Raw genomic sequence first — 26,438 nt, 5'->3', positions numbered from 1 at the left:
ACAATGTCCACTCAAACTCTGTTTTTCATCAGTATGTAGCGGAGAAAAACTGCATTAAATTAGTGTTTATTTCACGCTTCTTTAATAACGTGACAAGCAGGGTTGTGTGGAAAACCTGTATTGTAAGTTTCACCCATAAAATACAGAAATAATATTTCCCCCTTTCTACTACATGTATGTACTTTAAAGGGATAGTAAAGTGTATATTGTTGGTTGAGATTAGGCTTCAGGTTTCATACTTTTAGAAACCAGTTATGACATATTAAAGACTAAGAGCATACAGTTATAAGAGGGATCAAAGTTTATTTGATGGAAACCGGTTTTGAAATGGCTGAGATAATTAAAAAGAAATGCTAACAAAAGATGGGACCCATCTTTTATTAGGATCATTATGTTTTACTTCGTAAATCAAATATCTGGCCGGCTTTTCGGATAGGAGCTGGTTCTAATTTGTTCAGAAAGACGACATTTGACTGAATACCAGCGCAATATGTCTTGTTTTAATTAAACACAGTGTGTGGGTTTGTTTTGTTTTTGTTTTTGTTTTTGTTTTTACTTTGTTTCTGTTCAGGACCATTTTGAGTATTATTACTCACCTATCGCAGTTACTGAAACCCTTTGGGACACAGTCGACAAGAAACTTGATGCCCTGCATTCAGATCTAAAATAAAAAATAAAAAAGAACGCACATATTAAAAAAAAACAAGAAAGAAATGCATTTCTATGCAGCGAACCCTCATCTCATTCCTCTTTCTGTCCTCTTTGTTTTTTTTTTAATAATACATTGTTTTTATAATGAACCCACCCCCCCCCCCCCACCACCACCATGAGAGTGAAAAACGTTCCATTTTACGATATAACGCACGAAATTTGAGAATGCAGTCCACGCCTTGCGTTTTACGCTTTGTGCGGTACTGTCGATAAAAGATGAATGTTCTTTTCTTTTTCTGATGCAGGCAGATTTCCAGTGGAATAAAGAATTGGCTGTATTTGTGGAGATTTGTTTCAATATTTTAGTCTTTGCATTTCTTTGGAAACCCGCGACAGGGACACTGCAGTATTAGCAAAGGCAAGGCCTTCTGATAAAGCAATGTTTACCATGTGGCCTGGGTTGATCCGATGTCATTCCTGTGTCTAAATAAAACTACTCGAGTGTATTCTCCAAAATTAACTTAATTCTTTCTTTAATTTTACACAAAGAAATTTTATTCACCTAAACATTCAGGTACAAAATAAAGGTCACATACAATACATAAAGACAAGTAATACAAAATTAACAGACAGCTACAACACGATTGAATGATACCAATACGATTCCAGTTGATATTACATACAAAACCTTTAGGTTTTTTTGCTTGCTTTAAAGATAGGCAAAATTGGATAAAATGTAACGATTTCTTTTTATTTTTTACAGGAAATATAAAGTATTTTGCATACAAATAAACCACGTTGTAGCACTTTGGGTTTTCTGTAGAACCAAGTATAAAAGCACCTCTAGTAATTTGAGTTTGATCCTGTAACATAATTTCCTGTATTTGAGCAATAAACCTTTGGGTAACATCGCATTCCCAAAACAAAATAATGTGCAGTTGTTTCTGCGAGATCGAACAAAACGCGCAGACGTACGTTTTGTTCTCCGTTCTTGTCAATTTGAGATAGTCGTGATTAAACTGCTGAAAATCTAATCAAATAAAATGAAAATAAGAGGAATTTCTTCTTCTTTTTTTTTTTTTGTTCTGATGATTTCGTTCTGATGTTTGACTGACCTTTATGTTTGAAATGACGTTTACCTCATGTTGCAATCGAACTCGTAAATCTAATAACAGAATTGTGATATCACTTGTTCGGTTTTTGTTGTCACCTTATCTCTCATTAAGACAGCGAGCGGACGTATGATTTTCAATTATTGATTTTTCTTTGCTTTCTTTTAATGGACTGAAGGGATGATTTGAGTAAGGTATTGCAGTAAATATTAGATATTTTCGGGTAATATTTCATTCATTTCATGTATTTCAACATATTTTTACTATCGGTCTGTTTTGATTAATCTGTTATTTACATTATGTTCATTGTGTACAAGGGAACGTATCGCGTGAGGGCTCACATGCCTGAGGGCAACAGTGAAATAATTACTTAATGGAACCCTAGACCATATCTTGCCTCTCTGCTCTATATTGTACCCTCAATATCTTATAATGTAATTTGAATGTTCGTTATGGAATTGTATTGTATATATTTTCAAAAGCATGTGAACAATACAAATATCCATGATATGGACAATAAATGATAATTGAAATATGAAATGAAATGAGTGAAAGGAACACTACTACTACTACTACAGTACTATTACTACTATACAAATTGAATACTAATACTAATACTAATACTAATGATGAGATGATGATAATAATAATAATGATAGTGATAATAATAATAATAATAATGATAATAATAATCTTTTTTTCGATGTCATCATTATTATCATTATTGTAATAATAATAATAATAATAATAATAATATATTTAATAATAATAATGATAATAATAATAATAATAATAATAATATGATATTTAATAATAATAATAATAATAATAATAATAACAATTATAATTATTATTATTATTATCATTACCATACTTTCTTTGATTAAGAGCTTGCGGTTATTGTTATGTAAATAATCGAGGCTCGACATAAGCCAGGTCATCAAAAAAGGAAAGAAAAAAGTAGTATCAAACTTTGCATGTTTGTACGTGTAGTATACTGTCTGTATGTATAAAACTACAATGTATTATATTTCTGTATAGCAAGTCATATTCTTGTGCTTGTGGTGATGCATACTTACACAACACTCGTGCCGCTAACCATTCTATACGATAAAACGGCCACTTCCGTCGTACCGGACCTACTTATCGTCACATTGCGTGCACCATACAAACCGTCCAAGTACCAGACCACCGATGGTATGGGTCTGCCTTCCGCGGCACATATCAGGTTGACCACTGTACCCGGAACCGCCGTTTGGTTCGAGGAAATTAACACGGTGCTCGGATGTGCTATATAACAGGGAAAAAAGGGGGAGGAATCGGGTTTCTATTTGTTTCTGACAAATGACACAATTTTATTCACGAAGTAGGCCTATTAGACAAAGTAAGTATGGATATATCGATGCAAAATAATATGTCAAAAATAACAAGAGGCTTTATGCATTGTTATTCACAAAGAAACCTCATCTACAAGCGTATATCATCCAGTGTTGATGTATAACTTTTTTTTTTTCAAATGATAGAATTTATTAAAAATTTCTCGAAGAAACATAATTATACAGAGGATGGATGAAATCCATAATTATTACTTTAACACAATATCAAGCCATTTCTTTGGTGCAGACAATTTAAACAAATGTCTGTTTTTTTTTTTATTTTTTTCAAATATTCAAGTAACTCCTTACTAGCAAAAATACGATGAATGAATATGATATAGTTATAACGTTTTCTACCATCAATGCACAATAGATATACAATGCTGTATTATTATCCGGTGGATATCATACCGAAAACTATTTATATCTTTATTTCTATCATGCGTGGAAGGGTACATAATAACGCAGACAAATGCAGACAAATGGCTGCGCCCAACCAAAAGTTGTTTGCCAGGGACCTAAGAAAGCAGTTGATTATGACCAGCCCGACTCCATAGTACACACAAAAATGTTTTCATTAACATAATTATTCATAATTATTCAATGAGTGAAATCTTGCTTTAGTGTAAGAATGAATGACAAAAGTATTTGGTTTTGTTCACTTTATTTAAAATGACAAACAGTTGATGTATAACTGGTCAAAAAGTTGGAGTCTTGTTTTTTTTCCCTATTTTTACGTTCACTATTCATGATTTGAATGATAGACCGACCAAAAGGGCATCAATCAATAGAGATCAATATACTTTGGTATTGCACGGAACCTTCAAGAAAGGGAGCGAATGGGAATGAGTAAAAACCTACCGAAGCAGCTGGGATAAAGATTTGACAAGAAGGCCAACCGTTCTGGGGGCATGCAGGTCAGTCGCCGACTTGCAGCCTCCTCACTGCTTTCCATGAACGTCCAGAAGGCGCGTAGGCACGCGTTGTCGTAACTCGGCGATCCGCTTAGCTCCTCCGATGTCCTGTAGCCGCAAGCATCGGAGTAGCGAACGAACGTGAGCTGTATCCCTCGATAGGAGATCGTCTCGGGAGCGGTGTACGGGTAGCGGGAGCTCGGAGGACGACCGGCGTGGAGAATAGACAAACGCACGGCATCCTGGTTGGTAAGATTCAGCTTGAGAGGTGTCCGCAGTTCACGAACTATTGCAGATACGATCGACTCTTCACTTGTCCTCTGAAATAGATCAATAAATACACACAGCGTACCGTGTGAGATGGACATAATAAAAGCATAAAGAAGAAAACAGCAACAACGAAAAGGTTTTCCATGTTGGGATGCACTTCTAAAAATGGCCTTCATCGCAAATTATGTAAAGACCTAATGTCGTCTATTTCCAATCTCAATCGCATAAAAAGTCAAATAAGCTTTCGTACCACACTATTTTGTTTTTGAATAACAATTCTCTTCATGAAAGGCACTATGTATATATATATATATATATATATAAAATATATATATATATATATATATATATATATATATATTTTTTTTTTTTTTTTTTTTTTTGGGGGGGGGGGGGGAGGGAGACATACTGTAGAGATGGACAGGGATTTTTTCATTTGCCTGCAACTGTAATGTCCAACAGACGGATGTCTGGTGGACTTTAATCCCTTGGCAATATGTTTTCTCACGTTTTCCAGATCTGCCATTGACACGTTGACGTTATATTGAGTCCCAACCCAGGCCTCAGAACTTGCGTTGATGCTGACCAAGGCAAAGAAGTTGATGTCATAGGGGAAATATGTGGGGTCCACCGTAACCTGGCAACATGAACGCAAAGGAAAAAAATTATGAATTTAGCTGAATTGTCATTACATAGAATCACAAAACACGTAACTCTTTTTTCATAACCCGGAAGCTGTACATGTATATTGCATGTATATGCCGCGGGCTACTCTATTGTCGCTTGTTATAGGCTACTAGTAACAATCTAAGAAATCATCTATCTGGAATGAAGATGCCGCTTGTGATCGAGTTAGTCTTACACGTTATTTTGATTATAAAGAGGCAATGATATAAACAGATAATCACAAATACTGGTGGGTCATTATTGACGCGTACTTCCGGATCAACACTCGTTTCTGCAGTGGTATAATAGAACAAGCAATATGATATGGCTTATAATTGGCACATCTATATGTGTACACTTTAAAAAAAAACACTTCAGCAATATCGACATGAACAACATAACGTTTGTAATATCATTCCTTTATTTTTCTAGCTGCTTGAAGCACTTACAGAGGTTACCCTGCTGGAAAGATCAAAGTGTCTCGTAATGTGTTCACAATGTTTTGTGCAAACTATCGTGAAAACGGTCGAATATGACAGTGTAATATGATTTCTCACTCACTCTTATTATGAGTATCGTTTTTCACAGAAAGTTCGCTTATCAATGTTTCGTTTCACACTGTCCCTACTGGAAAGAACACTGTTTCCGACAGTGTGTTCGACTATGTAAAAACGCTCGAATCAGTGTAAAGGTCGTTTCACACTGTGGTGTGGTTTTCACATAGTGTTCACATAGTTATGCTTTGTTTCACACTGTGAATTGATGACAGACATTGTGTTCACATTGTTAAAACGCTCGAATGTATCAGTATGAAGAGATTTCACACTGTGTTCAAATTGTATTTTCACTGTTAGGACAGTGTATTCTTTCCAAAAGGGGTGAATTAATGACTTGCATGCTCTGTGATATAATGATTCCCAATGTGTTCACAATGTTAAAAACGCTCCATTTGAACAGTGTGAAGAGATTGCACACTGCGTTCGCAGTGTGTTCACATTGTGTTTACATCATTATTGTTTCTCACTGTGGGTCACTGTGTTCTTTCCACCAGTGCAGGCCCCGATTTCTAATAGATTACCAATCCATGTCATATGATGATCATTGCTTTGATGACGCACCTGAATATCTAACTCCAGTCAGATTGTCTCCTATATTTACAAACTTATGACAAACCTCACGCCTGTTATGGGAAAATAATCCGCTAACAATAATGACAATAACAATGACAATTATGATAATCAATATAGGGCTTGACATGAGTGGTAGCCCATGGCTAGGGGTCACTTCAAATAACTCCTGATGTCGGGCAACCAAGTTTCACAAAGGGTATCTTCTGGAGAGAAAAAAAGTAAATATAGAGCCCTGTAGATGTTGTCCTTTACGGGTGAATAGAGTACGAAACAATGTAGGCCTACACATGCATTGTATGTATGTATGTATGTATGAATGTATGTATGAATGAATGTATGTATACCGATTGAATCAGCCAATTTGAGACAGAATCGGGTGGTAGAACTGCCGTCTTGCCATCAATAATGAAATCCGCTCCAGAATACTCCCCGTAATCTGTGGCTTGCTGAGTCCTCGTGCCCACGATACAGGCATCGTTCACTTCCGTTGCTCTGGCCTGGAGATTCTCACATATTCTCGTTTCCTCGTCTGCTTTTGAGCGTGCAAGAACAAATGGTGGCATGATGCCATGATATGAGTATTTGCAAGACAAGTTAAACATTATATAGATAATGACTGGCGGGGGAGAGAACACACCGAATGTTCCATCCGAAGGGTTTGAAATGCTATTGAGAGAGGTTGATAAGTCCCGAGACGAAGTCGAGGTACTTATAACCTCCCGAAATAGCATTTCAAACCCTGAGGGTGGAACGTTTGGTGCATGTTCCCGACAACAAAAGTCATCATCTGTTATATTATCTGTTATATTAAATGGGTTAGTCAAATACGTAAAACACGTCAACGTCAACCACCAGCACAACGCACTCGATCGCTTGCCAAATTCACTGAATATGCGCGCGCGGTCCTAGGCCTTCGGTCATAATTACGTGAAACTGTTTTTGCCATGGGAGAACATTACAAAGAATGTTCGCCCATGGGCGAACATAACGAATGTGCCTCCATCACGTGACTGTGTTTAACCAATCACTAACCGGTATTTGACTAACCCATTTAATATATCTTAATATGTCAATGTGTAGCATGCTAAAATCATATTCAGCCGCACGGGAGGAGCTGATGGGGAGGGTTAAAGGTCTCCTTGCCTGCGTTGGTTTTAACCCTCTATAATTCCTCTTCCTTAATTCGCCCCTTTTCTTTGACCTCTTCAGTCTCTTTCTGGTATTCCTTCCACTCTATAACCGCCCTTTTTCCTGTTTTTCTTCTTTCTCACAAGAGAGCTGCCATGTTGGTTTTTTTTTTGTTTGATTTCTCTATAAATGGCCATTCCTTTCCTTTCTTATGGTATTTTGCCTCTAGTTTCGTTCGTTCAGCAGTTACTATACTGTAGCTGTATTGTTTATAAGGAGACTGCAAATTACAAACTCTGCTTTTTAGCAGTCCCCTCCATTTTCAATCGATTTTGATTTTGAATTTGTCATGAAAGAGAAAACACTTGCTGCATTTCGTGTTGCAGCATTTCCCTGATTATTTGCATGTCATGCAGTGATTTTTGGTACTACGTGTATTTAAAGTCTTCTTGCAATATTACTTTGGAAATGAAATGATAAATGAAAACAATGAAATGAAGCATTTCTTAGCAGAAGTGCTTAGATTTTTTTTTTGACAATGAAATATGAAGAGAGGAAGAGAGTGTAAACTAGTGGCCTAATGATACTTAGGTGTGCTGTAATAAAAAAAAAGAAACACACACAGGGTCTCACCTTCAATTTTGTGAAATATCAACAGACAACAAATGCTCGAGAAGAGTCAAGTCGATTACGCCACAAGACATTATCTTTACCATCGTTATTTAGCAATTGTAGAATTCAACTAAAAGCTAGACACACATCACTTGAAGGGCGACCCCATGCGTTACAAGTTTATAACCTTTTTTTAACTATTATCATATCTATGTATTGATACAAAGTCAATTGAACAAAGTTATCATGTAATACTTGAATCTAACAGTGAAAATATTTGGAAACAGGTCAGTGATTAATTTAAAGTTGTAACATTATCATACGTTGCAAATTGCAGATACAATATGATATTAAGATTTCACGCAAATGCAGTTGAAGAGACAAAAAATATATATGTAATAGAAATGTCAGGAGATAATAATAAGCAGATGCTTCATGAGGAAATATTCACACATAAATAATATGATGCGATGCAAAAAGAAAAGTTCGCAGAGACGTAGGTACACGAGTGCTTTTATTAGTGGCTATACTGTATAGGAGCATATTCTTCGCTCTTGCTTATGTAACGGGACATACGTTGTTTATGTATATGTCTTGGAATATAGTTGTTCAGGGAAAAAACAACAACAGAAACAGCTGTACAAAATGTAAGTATCCTCCACAGTAACAACACACTTTATCATCAACAGACACACAGAAACACAATAATAACTGAGACGTACTTTACCTGTGCGGGGACATGAGTTCTCGTCGAAGGACGTACCGCAGTCATTATAGTAGTCACATACTTCTTCTGGGGAATAGCACGCCTTGCTGACAGGGCAAACAAGGCTACCTCCACAGGGCGCTGCAAGGAAAAAACATAATCACATAACATTTTACCCCTGCAGGAAGGACAGAAATGCTCCAAATGTTATATAGTGGGTAGAATCACTAAATCTCCAGCGTTTTATATAAGTCTCCCCCTATCACTGTCTGTCTCTTCTCCATTAATGAAAACATACATTAGAAACATTATGAGAAAAGGTTCCATAACATTTGTTCCTGCGACAATTTTGCTCTCATGAAATATCAGCACACTAAGCCAAACAGAGAACCTAACCACAGACTATAGTCAAACCCTAAACCATAATCCTCAAATCAAACAAAACCTAAAACCCTATCATAACAGTAACCGTATAACATATTATAAGAAAATAAACCGGATCAACTGTCGCAGGAACAAGTGTCGTATCACCACGAGAAACGTGCACTAGAAAACATACAATTGGAGAGGGGGAGTGGGGGTGAGCCATTTTTTTCTTCTTTTTTTTTTTTATAATGAACATGGGTGTTTAGTGGGAAGGTTGATACGAACATGCGCTTGTCGGTGAGGGCGTAGTGGCCATTGTGGTTAAAACACCTCGTGTGGAACTGGGAGAAGGAGTCACTTGAGCTGTGTCTTTGGGCTGAACGGGCAAGGGTGGATCTGGGAATGAAGAACGTAGAGATGGGCACAAATCACAGTGACCTTTATGCAATGATTAGAAGACGTTGTACGTTACATGTAAATCAGACATTCATTATTTTCTTATAGGTTTTTGCTTATTCCATTTAACTTATCATCTGTTTGTGAAAAAAAAAGGAAAAAGTTGAATGCCTGGTTCCATCAGTACCATTGTATTCCACTTCCTGCAGATAGTTTGTGACAATGGAGTAAGAAGCAATGATCTCTTTCTTTTCTATCCAGGCTATTGAGATTGGAAGACAAACAAAATAAATAATGTGTTAAGAAATTCAAATGGCGCAATTTGAAGTTAAAAAACAAACAAAAAAGACAACAACTTGAAAACAGTATGTTTAATATCATTTCCAGTCTTCGTTATACACCAAATGCGGTCGTGATATGCCATCTCGCCACAGTTTTTTATTTTCTTTCTATCTTCCTCTATCCTTTTTTTTTTTCACACGTCTTCCCGAGAACAAAATTGATTCAGCTCACCGAAACATCGACTGTACAAGTCGTATGCTATGTTCACGCGTTCTCGCGGCTCACAGGTGGCGCCCAGCAGAGTGGCGTTGCGGACTGCCGCGGCGTATTCCCTGGCGTTGATGAGACAAGGGTCGAACAGACCCTCGCCGCAATTCGGTCTGTACCTGCCGTAACGCAAGACGACGTTCACAAGACTGAGATTGGTGGCGGGCCGGTACGGTGTCTCCACGGTGGGTTCGGCGTTACCCACGTAGGAAACGGCGACTTCCACGCGGTCGACCTGGCTGCCCTCGAGCAACAATGGCGTTCGGAGCTGCCACTCTATCGGCCCTTCCTCAGTCTGTAGAAAGACGACGACAACACTAATGATCATGATGATAATAATGGTACCAGGTCAGCCCAACCTTCTTCTTTTTTTTTTACCGAAAAGAAAATATCACCCACAAGTTATGTTGATATTTAGGTATAAATAAATAAATGTTACTCTACACGATATACATTATGGATAACAGACATCTACAACAGGTTACTGCATTAATTCCAAATAAAATTCCATCTTACCTGATACAAAACTTTTACATTTTACTTGCATATATTCATCCATTTTCCTTGCTTGCTTTCAAAGAAATGAGAAAATGATAATAATGAAAATATTGTCCTATCAGCGTATAGGGAAGCAGCTTGCAAGTAGGGCAAAGAAGGCAAAGTTTCGTAACCAAAGATACACACGCCGAGAAGAATGCGAACCTCAAATCATCTCTGAATGCTCTATAGTTATCAGCAAGCAGAAACCAGAGTTGACAAGCCTTAACCTCGAGGTTAAGCTCGTAGTTAGGGACCGTGTAGACGCACTCATAGTTAGCTAACTTCGAGATTAGCTCGATGTTAAGGGCCACGAGATATCTCAGGGTAAGCGCTCGGTCTAACCACAACCCGCGGGGTTCCCCACTCGTAGTTAAGCACCGTGTGGACACAAAAATCAACGATCTCAAAGGGGCAGGAGTTTAACCTCGAGGTTTCCTAACCTCGAGGTTAAAGTTTGTCGTCTGAACGTAACTAATATTGGAATTAGTAATACCGAACACCTGAAACTCACCGCTGGGTTAACAGTCCGTGTGAGGATCACTGGCTCCAGTTGTGGCGAGCTCTGCGGTCCAAACGTGAAGTTAAACATCACGTAGCTGGTTCCAGAGAATGGGAGCCAGAGTGGTTGGAAAAGTATCTACACAGTCAGAAACAGGAACATGATTTCCCCGAAAGGAAAATTCATTTTCATTTCTCAAAGTGAGCACACAGAATAACATCATAAATTACAATTCAAGGGTGACGAAAGTATAGACAATAGTGAGTGAACATGAAGTAATGATATAAGAGGTTCGACTAAATTGATATTCAGTGTAATTATGTAGCGTTTCATTTATCAAAAAAACCCTATTTTGTTATGTTTCACTCAAAGCATTCGTTGTAGGCCTTTTCCAAAATTAGATTTCACATTTTCTGAAATGATATGCACGGCAACTTACCACGAAAATTTTCTAAGTTTACAACTAACTGATCATACTAATAGTGTAGTATTTTGCAAAACAAAGCAACAAAATGTCCTTCTAATACTCCAGAATGTTTACTCCGTAACGAAATTCATTTCATATTCAAATTCCAAGGATTTCAACATTTTCCCCGACTGGCTCTGGATATCACACTAAAATCCATTAGTTTATTTTCCGTTTTCTTTTCGGAAGTTCGATTTGTGATCTATCACTTGGTCTACTCCCACTTCGTCTTATAGCCATTTAGTCTCAACTCACATGGTCTAATCCTGTTTCGTCTACAACCAGTTCATCTAATGACCATCTAGTCCAATTGCCACATAGCCTCATCACCAGTTGATCTACTTCCAGATTAGCTCTGCCTATCTCGTCTAGTACCCACAATTTATAGACAAAATAAATGCCAAAATGGACACTTGAGCAAGCGAGAGGTAGACCAAACGGGCACTAGACGAAATTGATAGTAGACCCAGTGAGTTTATGGCCTTAGTGGTGTTAGATGAACTGGGAGTACATTGTAGATCATTGATCTGATATGAAGACCAAGAGGCATTAAACCGTTTGATATAGACATGCACCCACCGACTCTATGGCTAATCCTGGGGTGGTTGAGCCGATGAAGTACAGCACACCGGTGGGCGCCTCACCAGCGCCATCCGGCACCCCCTCGGCACCGAAAGCTCCCACAATGGACGAATCCTGCTGGCAGTGAGTCTTGAATGTTGACGCATACTCAATGACGTCTGGGCATGCTGTAATATCCCCTATTGGGTGAGTTGGAAACAAGACAAACAAAACAAAAAGACCACTTATTGAGTTGTATTGTTAAAGGTGAGGCACGTCTTAAGCGCGATAGGAGCTTTTTTTAAAAAAAAAATCAAAGTTCATGTTTTATTTCGTTTTTAAACAAAGATTGTTTTTTCATCTAAACATTCAGGTTAAAAGATTACTGTAACATAATATCATAATACAAAAAGACAAATAATACTGATTTGACAGGCAGCTACAAAACGTCTAAATGACATGAATACGATTCCAATCAATGTTAGATACCAAACCTTTAGCTTTTTCCAGACACATTTATTCGTCTACCTTTTTCGCTTGTTTGAAAAATTGATAAAATTGGTGAATGATTATGTAATGATTTACTTTTATTTTTTACCGAAAATATAAAGCATTTTGCTAACAAATAAACCACCTTGAAACAATTCCATGTTTTCATTATCATATCCAAACGTGTTGAACATAATTACAATGAATACTCATGTACTCACACCCTGAAAACAAGTTAAAATATTTTTTCAATACCAAGAATGAATTGGTGAATACATGTAATATTAACCATCCCGAGGACGCACAATCATCAACGTTCAGACTGAACAATACGTTATGCATGCATACTTCTGAAACCACACAGGCCTCTACACTCTTCACCCGCTACACATTTAGCATTGTTCTGCGTGATGCCAACAGCGTGATACACAATCGGGAGGTTCATGTACTGTTTTACTAATAGGATAAACGCGGCACCGAAGTCAGGATCAAACCATTTTTATTTTTACTGTAATTGAGGCATAAAGAAAGGAAGGTAGAAGATGCCAATCTTATACCTCAAAACCCTCGACAAAAGCTGAAACGGAAAGCTGCAAAGTGTTGATGGTGACTTGAGAGCATCTCCCCTGTACCTCTTTGGCGCTCGGTGGGTAATAGAATGGATCATTACACATTATTGTTATTGTGATGCTACTGGTTAGCAAATAGGTAAAGGCACTTTATTTGTTTCCTGGTCTTACCAAGGTAAACATGACCTTTCTGTGTACTATTAAGTCGTCTCTTCTAAGAATCGAATTTTGGCGCATGAGTAGATTAGCCTATACGTGCCAAACAATATAAAGGTAGGACCCTATACCGAAGAGGTACTATACTCTTTGATTCTACTATGCTGGTAATCCTTAATAAGATGAGGTCTATCCATTCTTCCTTCGCTATCATTCACAGGGGAGATACCTCAGGACACAGTTCTGTTTCACGCAAACACAGACAGACAGACAGACAGACAAACAGGCAGACTAAGAAAGGGAGAGAAAGAGACAGAAAGAGAAGGTAAAGGATAAGTATTATATCTCGCTATCTGAGACAACATGTGTATAGGCATACATTATCATTATATCTTACAATCTAAGTATCCCTTAGGATGTTATACAAATATGCACTGGAAAATTCAAAGAACAATTTGATTAGAAATATATCCCCTCAAAAACAGACAGACACGCGCACACACATACACACACACATACATAATGGTGTAAGGAAGGGATTCTCCTTTGCAATGGAAGTACTGGTATGTATACCTTGTGTCTCTTTGCAACCGATTTCGTCAAAACTTGTGCCGCAGTCATCGAAATTGTCGCATGCCCAGTTGTCCTCATAGCATGCTTGGCTCACCGGGCAAAGCTGGCTACCGGCATCGCACGTAGCTGTAGAGTTTGAGATGGAGAGAGAGAGAGAGAAGGAGGGGAGAGGGAGATAGATCAATGTAGATACTGAGGGAAAATTTAATCTCAGAATTCGTACGAGAGTTGTGAATTTGTAAAGTTTCAGTTTCATGCAAGTGCTGCTATCGCTATAGAAAAGGCGGCGACAACAGTACGACTAAAGTGCCGTGCAGGTATCTGTATCGAATGTGTAATTAATTTTCAATTTATTCAGCTAAACATGATCCTAGACAAAAGACAGAGAAGTGTTTGTGCCCCTCCCCCATTCTGTAGAACAACCTTATTATCCACATTCAGTCCTCTATCTCCGTTACATTTTGAAAACATGCAACAACAAAAAAGATGATTACGTAATTCATTGAATTGTATATTATTGTAATATTCAATTGCAATATATGCTAATCTTTTGAAATATATTTAAATATGAGCTATATCATTTTGCTCATTTAGTTATTTTATCATTATAATTACCACGCTGCTGCATGTTTGATAATGTTTTGGTACTGTTTGTTTGTTTGTTTGTTTGTTTGAAAAGTACATAATACTACCTAGCATTGTTCCTGACACAAGTTTAGGGTATTATTGTTTTCTCTCTCTCGGAAAGATGAAAGTATTCTCTCATTATGAGAGAGAATATGTTTTAATCTCTTTATCATTTTCTTTATTATGTTGACCTGCAGTGACAAGTTTAGTGTTGTAGCCTTTTCACCCAGCGACTTTTGAGCGGATTGTCCCGTTTCCCTCAAACTTCACTGATGTGATACTATATAGCTCTGAATTTACTAAATCCGCACATGTATTTATACGTTGACTGAAATAGCCTATGGGTCTAGACACACACACACACACACACACACACACACACGCACAATATATATATATATATATATATATATATATATTATATATATATATATATTATATATATATATATATATATATATATATATATATATATACTATACATATTCAATGGATAAGACGAGTATAAAGCTAAGTAATAAGAAGGATGGATGTTCCACTAGAATTTGAAATGGTGCTGTGAATGTTTTCGAAAGTTCACGTTGTCATGAAACCTGTTTTGCACAATCAAATATAGTTACGGACAATAGCTAAGATCATAATATCAACACCATCTCATGATTCTTCCACTGGTTCATGTACACACAAACTAGTCATTTACAGTCTTTTGTCAATTTATCCAGTTTATAAATCTACTATAGCCATCATAACAAAGTCATCAATTCTACATGTACTTTAAAACAAATTATCGCGAAGGCGTATCTTTTTTTCTCTTGTCGAATTCATGTCAGAAAAAACATTCAAGTCTGAATCGTTTATTCTTGAGGACAACTAAGGATATTAAAAGGGAGACTATAATAGGTCAAAGTATCATCACCTTTATCTCATTTTCACACAAGATACATAAAGTAGTCAATGTTAGTGTTCTGGTAATATAAAAAAGAATATGACCTAATTTAACACTTTTTGTGTTTCATAACTTTTAATTTGTCAGTTTCGGTAAAACTGACACTGCTTGACAGTTTAGTTTTGCTCTATCATCAAAGCCACTCAAATCGTATTAGTGTATCTAGCAAGACAAGTGTGCTTATACTTATACAAGTGTGCATATACTTTGCACGTCGTTCGGAAGCGAGTTGAGATTGTAACTATGCAGACTGTTTTGGTCTAATCCTCCGCATGCCACCATTCAGGCAGTATTAGGTGCAATAACGCAAGCGTTAATCTATTTAAGCCTCGCCCCTCCTGGATTTCTTACTCATCTCAAGCTTTGTCTTGATCTTTGTCAATTCATAAACATCTAAAAAATTGGTTTCGGGATGTGATGACGTCACCACTGAGGCATGTAAGCATCGTACAGAACCATAAAAGCGATCCGGAGAGTGTTTCTCCACTAAAACAGAGTGACACACTATCGAACTCTCCCGAGTTACAAAACCACAGGCTATCATGAAGCAAGATATACTGATTAATCGTTTGTGTCACTCTTCTTATGACTAAACACTCTGCAAAAATATAGTACATGTATTATATATGTATATATATATATATATATAATATATATGAAAAAAAAAATACTTTAGTATTTCCTGGCTCCTGGCCAATGGCTCTTTACTTACGCTACGACCATATACCCAACGATCACAGTAGACAAAGATTAAAGATGTGAAATTGACTTGAATTGAATTAAACCACACACACGCACACGCACACACACACAAAATCGTGCACATGACTGTAAGCGTTCTTAACAACAAGGCCTTTTGTAAAGTTTGTGTCTCTCCCACAAAATCCCATGGATATCCAGTAAGAAGCTCTTATTGGTTTCTGTTGCTTTTGTTGGTTATTACTGGTTTCTTATTGGAACCAAAACTCCATCCAGAAGTCCAGCAGTTCATTACATATCTGATGTAAACACCATCAGAAATCCAATAGAAACCAACAATCTTCAGACCTACTACAGGATGTCTTTCAGGAAGTTCTGAAATGACTTATTTTTTCCTATTTTCACCAAACACTTCTTGAAAAGTCATGTAAATATGCAAATGAGTAGCTTAATGATGTTATCTCCACACAATTTGACATCATGTAATTTTGAATTGGTACACAAAATCTTGAAATCTCCACTTCGTTTTGTTTGTTTGTTTGTTTGTTTGTTTGTTTTTTACTATGGCAATAGAAAATTTGTTGTTGTGTGACATATCATTATCATCTCATTCCTCTACACTTGCGTGTTTTTCAACAAACACGTATGGTAAAGGGTTGATATTTCTTAATTGTCCATGCAAAACTGCTACGCCCTATTTCATTCAACTCCCAGCAAAAGTGTCGCCTTCTGTAATATGTTGAAACAGAGCAATAAAAATGCCGCTATGTAATAGGGATACAATTGGAACTCTTTTCCTGTATATTGATAGCAAAAGAAATTGTTATTTACATTTGGCAGCAGAGTTTTGAGTATTTGAAAAAAAAAATGTTATGATGATTGTCATATATATGATTATGTTATTCAGGGCCTAGGCTCAGCCAAAGAACCGTTAACAAGCAAACAAACAAACAAAAACCTTTCGCATAAATAAAATCCTGGAGTGTTAAGAAACAAATTCCTTTTGGTGATAAAAACCATTAAGTAATTGCTTTGATAAAGCAACGGTTATAGGAAACCAAAACCCAGTTCAAGGAGGAAATGGGAACCTTAAACTTAACAGACCCCCCCCCCCCCCCCGTCTCTCTCTTTCTATCGCCGTCTCTCATCAGAATGACAATATTAGTTTTGCATGAGATTTGTACAAGTCCAACTCTGGACCACTCGTAATATGATTTCATTCATCGATGATCAAGATACAGACACCATTGGCTAAACTATGGCTAAGCCATCAAAAAATCGGAAAGATATCGTGTGGAGACACGACTTTTATATAAAGCATAGCCTCGATCTGTCTGTCTTCAAACTCTTTCAAATTCAAATGTAACGTGTAATTCTATCATTTTTATTAGTCAAGCTTATATTGACGCTTATTGTTGCGCTATAATTGTGAGCTTGTGAGCATTGTGAGCATGTTGCACTGTATGGTGTTGTCTATTTTCTGTTATCTTTTTTTTTTTTTTACTTAGAGTGTTAAATAAACAATAAACTGAACAAAAATCCTGAAAAAAAAGGAAAAATCAGTGTTAGAATGATACAACGAGAGCAGTGCTCATTTATCATGGCTCTGCAGAAACGGGCTGGAACAAGACACACAATCTTCCTCAGCATGATCGGTATACTCACGTGCGATCATCCCCGTCTGGCCGTGAGCAAGGTTGAGGTCATGGCACCACCACACCAGCAGGAATAAGAATGGAGTCATCATCCACATGGTAAAAGAAGGACTCCCACGGCAGCCAAAATATAATCATACAGTGTCCTCTGCTGAGATCTGGCGGAATATCGAACGAGATATCAAAAGGGCACAACTATGAAACGAAAACAGCCTTGTCTCGTATCGCTCATGAAGCTGAAGGAAATCGTCCTGAACGGCTGCTTTCTAAAATGAGGTAGCGATATTCTGGACGACCTAAACAGAAAATGTCTCTCAATAATTGTCTCTGATCATCGGTTTATCGGAACCTGATTTTCACAAGAACGTATCCGGCTACAGGTGAAACGGATGAGAGTGAAACGATGCACCTCAAACTTGAAGACACAGTACACGTCGAACAACTCTCTCTACGAATTACGTGGGGCCGGGACGTCTTCCACTCCTTAGTTCCAGTTATAGGGTTAATGTGGAGATTAACTCCAAGCAAGGGATTCCCACCTGTCTGTACAATCTTTGTTATTAATTTGTAGTCATATGTCATCTCCTTGACTTGATCGGGGAGGTGGAGGCATTCACTTGGTGGAGGGGTGACAGGCTTCAGTATACCATGGAGCTACCCATGAGTATACACTGCGCGACATGTAATGCATGGGTCTTTTCACTGGTTGGTGTGGTCAGCTCGATACCCCTATAAAACACCGGAGAATGTGCGTATTTTCTATACAAGCTATTCGCACACTGTAAAGGTGGTCATCGGAGACCCATCTTACGTAATTCGATTTTGCCCTGAATGGTAGCGGATCGCGTCACGTATAAAGAAGCACCCACTCGCTCCGGTGAACTTCCTGAAAGCTGTGCTATGAAGGATGGATCTATTTCAACAGTAGGGAATGTCCACTCAGAGATAGGCCGAACGGAGCAGATGGTCTACGTCTGCAACATATACTTTGGAATGTTTGTGTGTTTATTGGGACTTTAGGGGTATCACTTTTCATAACTCCACTACGTCGAACTACATCAATTTCTTGCAGGCAGATCGAGCTCGACTCCGTTGCCCACCTCCATGGTCCTATGGAAGCAATCCTGGATGGACAGGAGGGGAATATCCCTCTAATGTGGGTGAGCACCATGTGCGCATCATCATCCAACCACGCCCATGGGGTAATCAATAACATCAAATGTGTTACTAGAATCCACTTGATGCGGATGATATGAAAAGTACAATAGTTTGTGAATGCAGTTGTGCTTTGATATTTATGAGCAAGCTGTATAGCTATCAACTTATGACCACTTTTCGGCAAGCTTTATAGGGCTCACACGGGTAAATAATTCCACATAGGGACGTAGCACGTGTGTTAAAATTCAAAATTAAAAAAAAAAATGTCTAAAATAGCTGGGAGAAATGAGGTACTAGTACTTCATCTTCACTAACCTGAATAAGTGAGATATATCTTTTCATTCATCAAATTCCCAAGGCGGGTTCTCCAGCTCAAATTGTGTCCAAGGGTCCGCAAAGACAGACTACGAGTTCTTTTCACTCAAAATATCACCTATTTTCTGCTCATGCACCCAATAAAACATAATCCCTTCAAATCCCATGATAAAAGCTTTCATTTTCCAACCAAAATGCATCTTGCAGATGGATCCATACTCAATATCTGCAGCTTTTCAGTTTTTTGTTTTTTGTTTTTTTGTTTTTTTTTTTTTTGGGGGGGGGGGCATTTGAACTGCACTATTGATTTGTAATTATTTTTCTTCTTCATTTATTTTGGTATCTTTGGTATGAATGTGTGAAGGGGTCTGGTACATTGCATTTTATTTACAGGTGTGAGCCCCATACCGTAGCCACATAGGTAGGCTACTTGACTCGAGACTGATGCGAGACGTTGTTCCGAAGATATCTGTCTGGCATCACTAAGGTCTTGTGTACTCGTAACACAGTAAATATTCACAGTACAGTCGTATAATGCCCCTCAGCTCACCGTCTTGCAAAAATCACGCATTATAAAGCCATGATAATGATATAGATCATTATGATCAGACGCTATATATCACATCCACTATAGGGACAAACTTTTACTTTCCACCGGTATATAGTTCGTCTGATAATGACCGGTGTGTAGGACCTACCCACAATTGTTTCTGTGTGGTTTTTATTTTTCTGTAATCAAATTGAAGATGACGATATCAAAGTATTTTGTTGAAGATTTTGACCTCATTCTGCATGGTTGAATAAAAGAATTGCATTTGACCAATCCCGACTTTTTCCCATTATTATCATCCTTGTCTTCGTATCATTATGAATGCAGCCCCACCCCGTGCTTGGATAAGGTCATACAGTGATTGAGTAAATTCTTATGCCTGTAGTTGTCTGCTTAGTATTACTGGAACAAACTGTTAATCAAGTGCAATGATTACTGTAAATGCAGCTAGCCTTACTTCGCTGAAAAGATTCATCTGATTGGAAAATCAACTGGATGAGTGTTGGTTTTATCAGCTAGCCTTACTTGTCCGATGTTTCCCATGGATTACTATTGAGTATACCTCACTGGTATACACAGTCTATGATATACGTTTGATAACTTGAAATAGGCCTACATTTCACTGATTGGTATTTTTGCTGCCAATGTGAAAGATATTTTGCAAATCGTGCGAAAAATGAAAGTAAGAAGACAAAGAGAAAACAAAATTATTGTTGTATAGAATCAGATGCCATGATTTCATTATTATTGCATGAATTCCCCAACGATACACATCCACAGGAATTACCCTCTTTGAAGCGATATGGTTTACAAAACAAACTGCCACAATAAACAATCAAAGAAGTGCCCTAACAGCCATTCCATGTTGCATTCTGCCAACGGGAATAAGTAGATCTACAAAATCACACGTTGTGATACAATTTGACAGTGGATTTGTTCCACCCACTCATCCTCAGACTACGTAGTTAGCGTATGATTATAGTTGCTGTTATGTTATGTTCCTTCTTCTATGATTCCTCATTTCTGCTTTTTTAAAGATTCATTTGAGCAGATGTTTACAATTGTCTTCAATTATCTAAAAAACAAAAGTAGCACTTTACTGCTACATAGCACTCATATTACTCCAATGTCACCTTAGTAAAACCGCCAAGAGTGGACACACCCTGGGCCCTGCCTGGGCCAATACTAAACCGCCCTCTTTTGCTTTCGAATAGTAAGTCCGAACAACATGTACGAATGTCAGATGCGATCGCAATGAGAAGGTCTTTAAATGAAAGCCAAGAAAGACGACAGTTCATTCATAATGTAATAGTGTGAGGATTGGCTATTGTGATCGCCATTGATAAGGAAAATTTCCTTTAATGTCATTTGATATTTAAAATAGATGATGAAAATGGATAAATGCTTGTAGACATCAGGGATATTGTTGCTAAAATCGCCCCCAAGAATGTCAACTCCGTGGAATGACCGTCTGAGCAAGTTCACCGGGTCATAGCTACATAAAGTTTACAGTGGTTCCTCGATAGGGGCAACAGCATCCTCGATATCCTCGAAAAGCAGTCCATCATTGTCCATGTAGAAAATCTTCTAAACTGAGACTATGGTGAAGAACTGTAAACATGTGTGAATGATGTTGCATTGTATGGCACTTGCCTCGAGCGAGCTCATTTAAATATGCCTATTTCAGCTAATTGATTACTGTCAATGGTATCACAAAATTCACACACACACACACACACACAAAATGTCAGTGGTGGAGTTTAACAATTAAGAGAGTAAATGATTGAAAATATTTGATGAATATTTCATCAAAATAGATGACGTGAATACCTATTTATATTTATCAGCTAATCCATCAGGGACACGGACCGGATTTGAATGTCATGGACCTTCAGTTGGGGATGATAAGTCAAAACGAATCAAATAAACCACCATATTCGTGGAACACGATTTTTAAAACAATGGTATGTTATTGTTATTATTATTATTAGGTTGTTATTGATTCCTTTTTGTACGTCTCCTTGGCAGTTTCATGCATGCGTTTTTGTGGGAAGGTTGTGGGACTATTAGCTGATTAGCGCGGTTTCATTGCTTTTTATATTTTTTGTGAATTTAGCACAAGTCCACATTTTTTTTTTTGGTCATTTTTGGTCATTTTTTTTTTCATTCTTTAACGGTGTCTCTCGTGACGTGCTCTGCTCACGGAACCGTCATTTCAAGAGTATACTAGATTAAAGTGGAGTATGACGAGACCGCTATACACACCTGTGGTTATTGTCTAGTCACTTGTTTACATTGGTAGCGAAAGGAATGTGGTCCTCGCTCTGATCTCACTTAGCTGACATTAGTCACGACACTGGAAAAAGACTGAGATCTCAAAGATCGCGATCTTAAACTTCTCAATCTTTTGGCAGAGTGACGGCGGCTAATAAAAAAGTACAATGTAATTAATTCATGAACACAAGAAAAACACGCTTCCTATTCCTGGAAATAATATCGACCGGTTGCGGCGATTCACGCGCAATCACAAATCGAATGATTATATCCGTATTTGAACTTTGCAACAATAAATCTGGGCAGCTAAGAACAAGAATCGGGCACTGTACATATCTAGACCAATGTCACTCCAACGCTTCGAACAACGAACAACGGCTAATGAAAGTAATTAATTCATGAACATATACGAAAACCACGCTTCCAATTCCCAGGGGCCCGTTTCATAAAACTTGTCAGCAGTGACAACTGCCACATTTCTTTGACAAATTTACTCTCAGCCAATCACATGCAAGGATTTAAGTAGCTTGTCACATCTATGACAATTTGTCACTGATGAAAAGTTTTATGAAACGGGCCCCAGAAATAATATCGACCGGTTGCGGCAATTCAAGCGCTATCACAAAATCGAAAGATTAATTTGGGCAGCTAAAACAAATGGAGGTCACAGCGCTCTTTCGTCATGGAAGAAAAATGAAAATGAGTTATATATACTGATTTCTTTTTCCTTTTGATATTATTCTTTATATATGTCATATAAGGAAAATAATGTTACTGTTAATGGAAATTGTATATCATTAAGACGAATTATTGTAGTCTAACTACTATTGAACGGTTTGCCCGAATTTCTTCAAATTCAGTAATGCTCTTAATCGACTCCTATGAATGTTTCTGCATTCACACAGTGCACATGTACTTGGGTGTATTGTTAAGCAATGGCAGGGAAAAAAAAAAAAACAAACACGACACGCATGAGCAATCCGGGTCAAACCTCACCAGTGTGAATTCACGCCTTCCTGACCCGACCATGGAGTGACACGGGCAGTGAATACAGTGGTATATCAACCAGCAACCACGCATTCACTTCATAATCAAAATGAAATTTGTATAGTTCCCACGAGTTCCGGTGATCGGCTCCGTTTGTGACTGTGGCCCTGCCTACTACCAGGGAGGTGGCCCTGCTACTACTGTACTAGTACTGTATCCGAAGCGTACCAACTGCGACACTCTGTCATTACGAGTTCATACATGTACCTCTCTGTTCATTCTTTGGGCGGAAAGGTACCTTGAGGACCACCGTCCACCTTCAGATTGTTTAACGTTGGTTCCCTATGCAGATCCTCGAGCAAAGATTTTTACGAAAGATTCGTTTCACTTTAGTTTTGAAATACTGTGAGGACAGAAAGTTTGGATCATCATCATCATGGAGGTAAAACCTCTATCGATATGTGATGTGTGGTGTTGGCTTCTCCGAGTGGTGGTGGTGCTCTGGATCACGGCGGCTCCGTTGTCTGTAGTATGTCAGTTGACAACCATACAGACTCCCCAACTTATCACAGATTTGGTGGACGCAGACAACATCACTACATCTCCACCGATAAGTAAGTGGATGATTATTTACCTTCTTTTATCTGATCATCTTGACACATTATAGCCTTTCAGGGGAGAGCTTTTAAAACAGCTCTACAATTAAAGCATTTGCATTTGGACTAAGCGGCACTACATTCACACGTTATGAGTGATGCTCAACCTGAGCTTTCAGAGTAGCAGATCCAGATCCAGATCAAGAGCACTCCTGCACACCGTAAATTTATATCTAACATTTTTAATTATATTTTGAAGTGGCCAAGAATAATCGTTCTATTATAGCTAGAGCATCACTGTCTATATTACCATGGACCATTGCATCCTAATGTACACACCTTTGCCATTGACTGTCATTAAACTTTAATAGAATCTCACACATAATAATGACACATAATTATATCTCCTCAAATAGGGTGTGTAACAATGGAGTAAGCTCTAGCTGATATGACTTGGAACGGCTGTGATATTAATCGACGTATTATATTCAGTATTGATGTATGTATGCTTGAACGTTAGAAACTAGTCGGGCACAGCGAACAGTCCCACACCAGACCTGTTTTTTCCCAACACTATCACAATTTCTTTGATTAAAATCTAGTTACAAAGGAAAGACGATTAACACAAATCCTTTGCAAGAACCGTTGACGAATTTGTGAAAGGCGGTTGTTCAGTGTTAAAAAAAAGAAAGAAAATCGTCCTTCACGCCATTCTTTTCTCGCCAAGTGAACTGTTATCTCGCATTGTCAAGATTTTTAAGGTCAAGTGGGAGAAATGATGCAAGTTTGTTTGCTTTTTTTTCCCGTTGCCTCATATGTTATATGTGTTATGCATATGTAAAGACATTCACAGATATAATGACATGACTGAGATGTAATTGTTTTTAACTATTGTTGCATGAATGTCAGTGGAAGCAAAATTTCCATTTTTTGTGATGGACCACTAAAGATGAATCTTAATCTGAATCTGACCTCAGCAAAATGAAAGAAGTCAAATTACACTTCTGGCTCCCTTCCCATTACTCTATCCCTCCCTTTCATTGTGCAAACTTGGCCTTCTTTTGAAAGATTTAGAAAGATTGATTGATTGAGGTTGTTGTTCCATTTTCTGCAAACAAAGAACCGAGAGGACTGTGTCTGAGACTGAAATAGTTCTAGACGTCCGTAACTGGATTATCAAAAATATTGCGACTGCCTATATACCATTCGGCTATGGTGCTCATTATCATATTCAACACTTCAAAGAAAAGCAGCCAGTTTATATATATATATATATATATATATATATATATATATATATATATATAAATGATATAATATAGTAATATAATATATGAATATATAGATAAAATGTAACAAAACTTGTGTTGGAACAGCATGCGATATACACACCCTTTACGCCTGTATCATCATTTAGCGGTTCTCGTTAAACGTTGCGGTGTACAGTTAATGACCTTCCCGAGCGTCGAAGAGGCAATGCATTTGTTTTGCTTGTTGTTTTAATGTCCGGTTTTCGGGATTGAAAGCGCAACCAAGGGTCTGCAACGACGCTGCCTCCACAGAAGTTCAATGAGGTCGATGAGTGGCTGGCCACACACTCGAACACACGGATGTTTGGTCAAGTGAAGGTCATCGTTTCCCGTGTGGGTTTGAGTGTGGATAATTGTTTCCATATAAACAGATATGCAAAGATTTGCAACACGTTGCAGTGATCAGTTCCTAAAACAAGAATAGATACATACTACGTGTGTGTGTGTGTGTGTGTGTGTGTGTGCTACAAAGCTAATTCGCTCTCTGATCATACTCATGAATTATGTCCATTCGAACGATTTTTAAAGTAAATAATTTCTTTTATTTTTCCACTCCTCTAAAAAAAAAAAAATAAAAAAAAAATCATGGCAAAAGCAAAAAAAAAAAAAAAAAAAGAAGAATTGACGACACCCTATGAGAGTTTCAATGTTCGCAGAAAGTTTCGCCTCCATGCACTACTACAAACATTTTATCAAGATGATTCTTCACAACCACAAAGCAAAACAAAAACTGTTAAATGATATAAAGATTGACCATAAAGAATTTTTCCCCATACCAGATCCACAGTCCTTCTAAAATGGAATCACGAGGTTTCTTGTAGGCCCTACAGAAAGATATACGTTATTTCTTATTTATGTTAATGATATAATTAATGTTTCACCAGTATTAACTTACATTTTGTTTGCAGATGATACAAATATATTTTATTCAAATAAAGATCCACAGATACTTATCCGCACACTTAATTTTGAATTAGGTAAAGTTTCTTCCTGGTTCAAATGCAATAAATTATCTTTAAATATTGATAAAACTAGTTTTGTACATTTTAAAAACGTTCATTTTTCTGATATTGAATGTAATTCATATAATGAATACCTCGTGTAGAAAAAAAGTCTACTAAATTTTTTGGTGTAATTATTGACGCTAATCTTACCTGGAATGAACATGTAAATAATATACATGTAAGTAATATTGTTTCAAGAAATATAGGTATGTTTTTTAAACTGAAAGATTTTTTGATAGAAATGTCTCTTTTTATTTTGTATAATGCACTGATTTTACCATACATCACATACTGCAATATGGCATGGGCAAAGTCTAACAAGACAAAAATTCAATCAGTTCATCATCTCCAAAAAAGAGCACTCCGCATTTGTACCAACTCACATTATCTTGCAAATTCTGAACCATTATTTTTTAAATCGAAAACGTTGAAAATCCATGATATTCACACATTACAAAGCGCAATATTCATGTACAAATACAAATCCAACACCCTCTCTTCCTCGTTCCACAACCTATTCACTATGAACTCCAGCGTCCACGCTTACCCAACTCGACATTCTAAAGATTATCACCTCCACAATCCCAA

General features: G+C 37.5%; 1 protein-coding gene across 1 annotated transcript in view; it reads right to left on the bottom strand.

Moving 5' to 3' along the window:
- LOC140243924 (uncharacterized) overlaps positions 1-17,745 on the bottom strand; it is a 66,189-nt gene extending 48,444 nt beyond the window's left edge. The window contains exons 1-11 of the mRNA XM_072323598.1: positions 17,667-17,745; positions 13,730-13,855; positions 11,961-12,142; positions 10,928-11,053; positions 9,841-10,171; positions 9,217-9,327; positions 8,587-8,706; positions 6,464-6,648; positions 4,832-4,960; positions 4,001-4,373; positions 2,937-3,053 (exon numbers count right to left, since the gene is read on the bottom strand). Coding sequence (XP_072179699.1) covers positions 2,937-3,053; positions 4,001-4,373; positions 4,832-4,960; positions 6,464-6,648; positions 8,587-8,706; positions 9,217-9,327; positions 9,841-10,171; positions 10,928-11,053; positions 11,961-12,142; positions 13,730-13,855; positions 17,667-17,745 — 1,879 coding nt within the window. The remainder of the gene's footprint in view (positions 1-2,936; positions 3,054-4,000; positions 4,374-4,831; positions 4,961-6,463; positions 6,649-8,586; positions 8,707-9,216; positions 9,328-9,840; positions 10,172-10,927; positions 11,054-11,960; positions 12,143-13,729; positions 13,856-17,666) is intronic.
- Positions 17,746-26,438: the final 8,693 nt, after the last annotated feature.

Source organism: Diadema setosum, chromosome 2 (genome assembly GCF_964275005.1).
Source record: "Diadema setosum chromosome 2, eeDiaSeto1, whole genome shotgun sequence".
NCBI classification, from domain to species: domain Eukaryota; kingdom Metazoa; phylum Echinodermata; class Echinoidea; order Diadematoida; family Diadematidae; genus Diadema; species Diadema setosum.
This window is presented reverse-complemented; position numbering and strand designations above follow the sequence as displayed.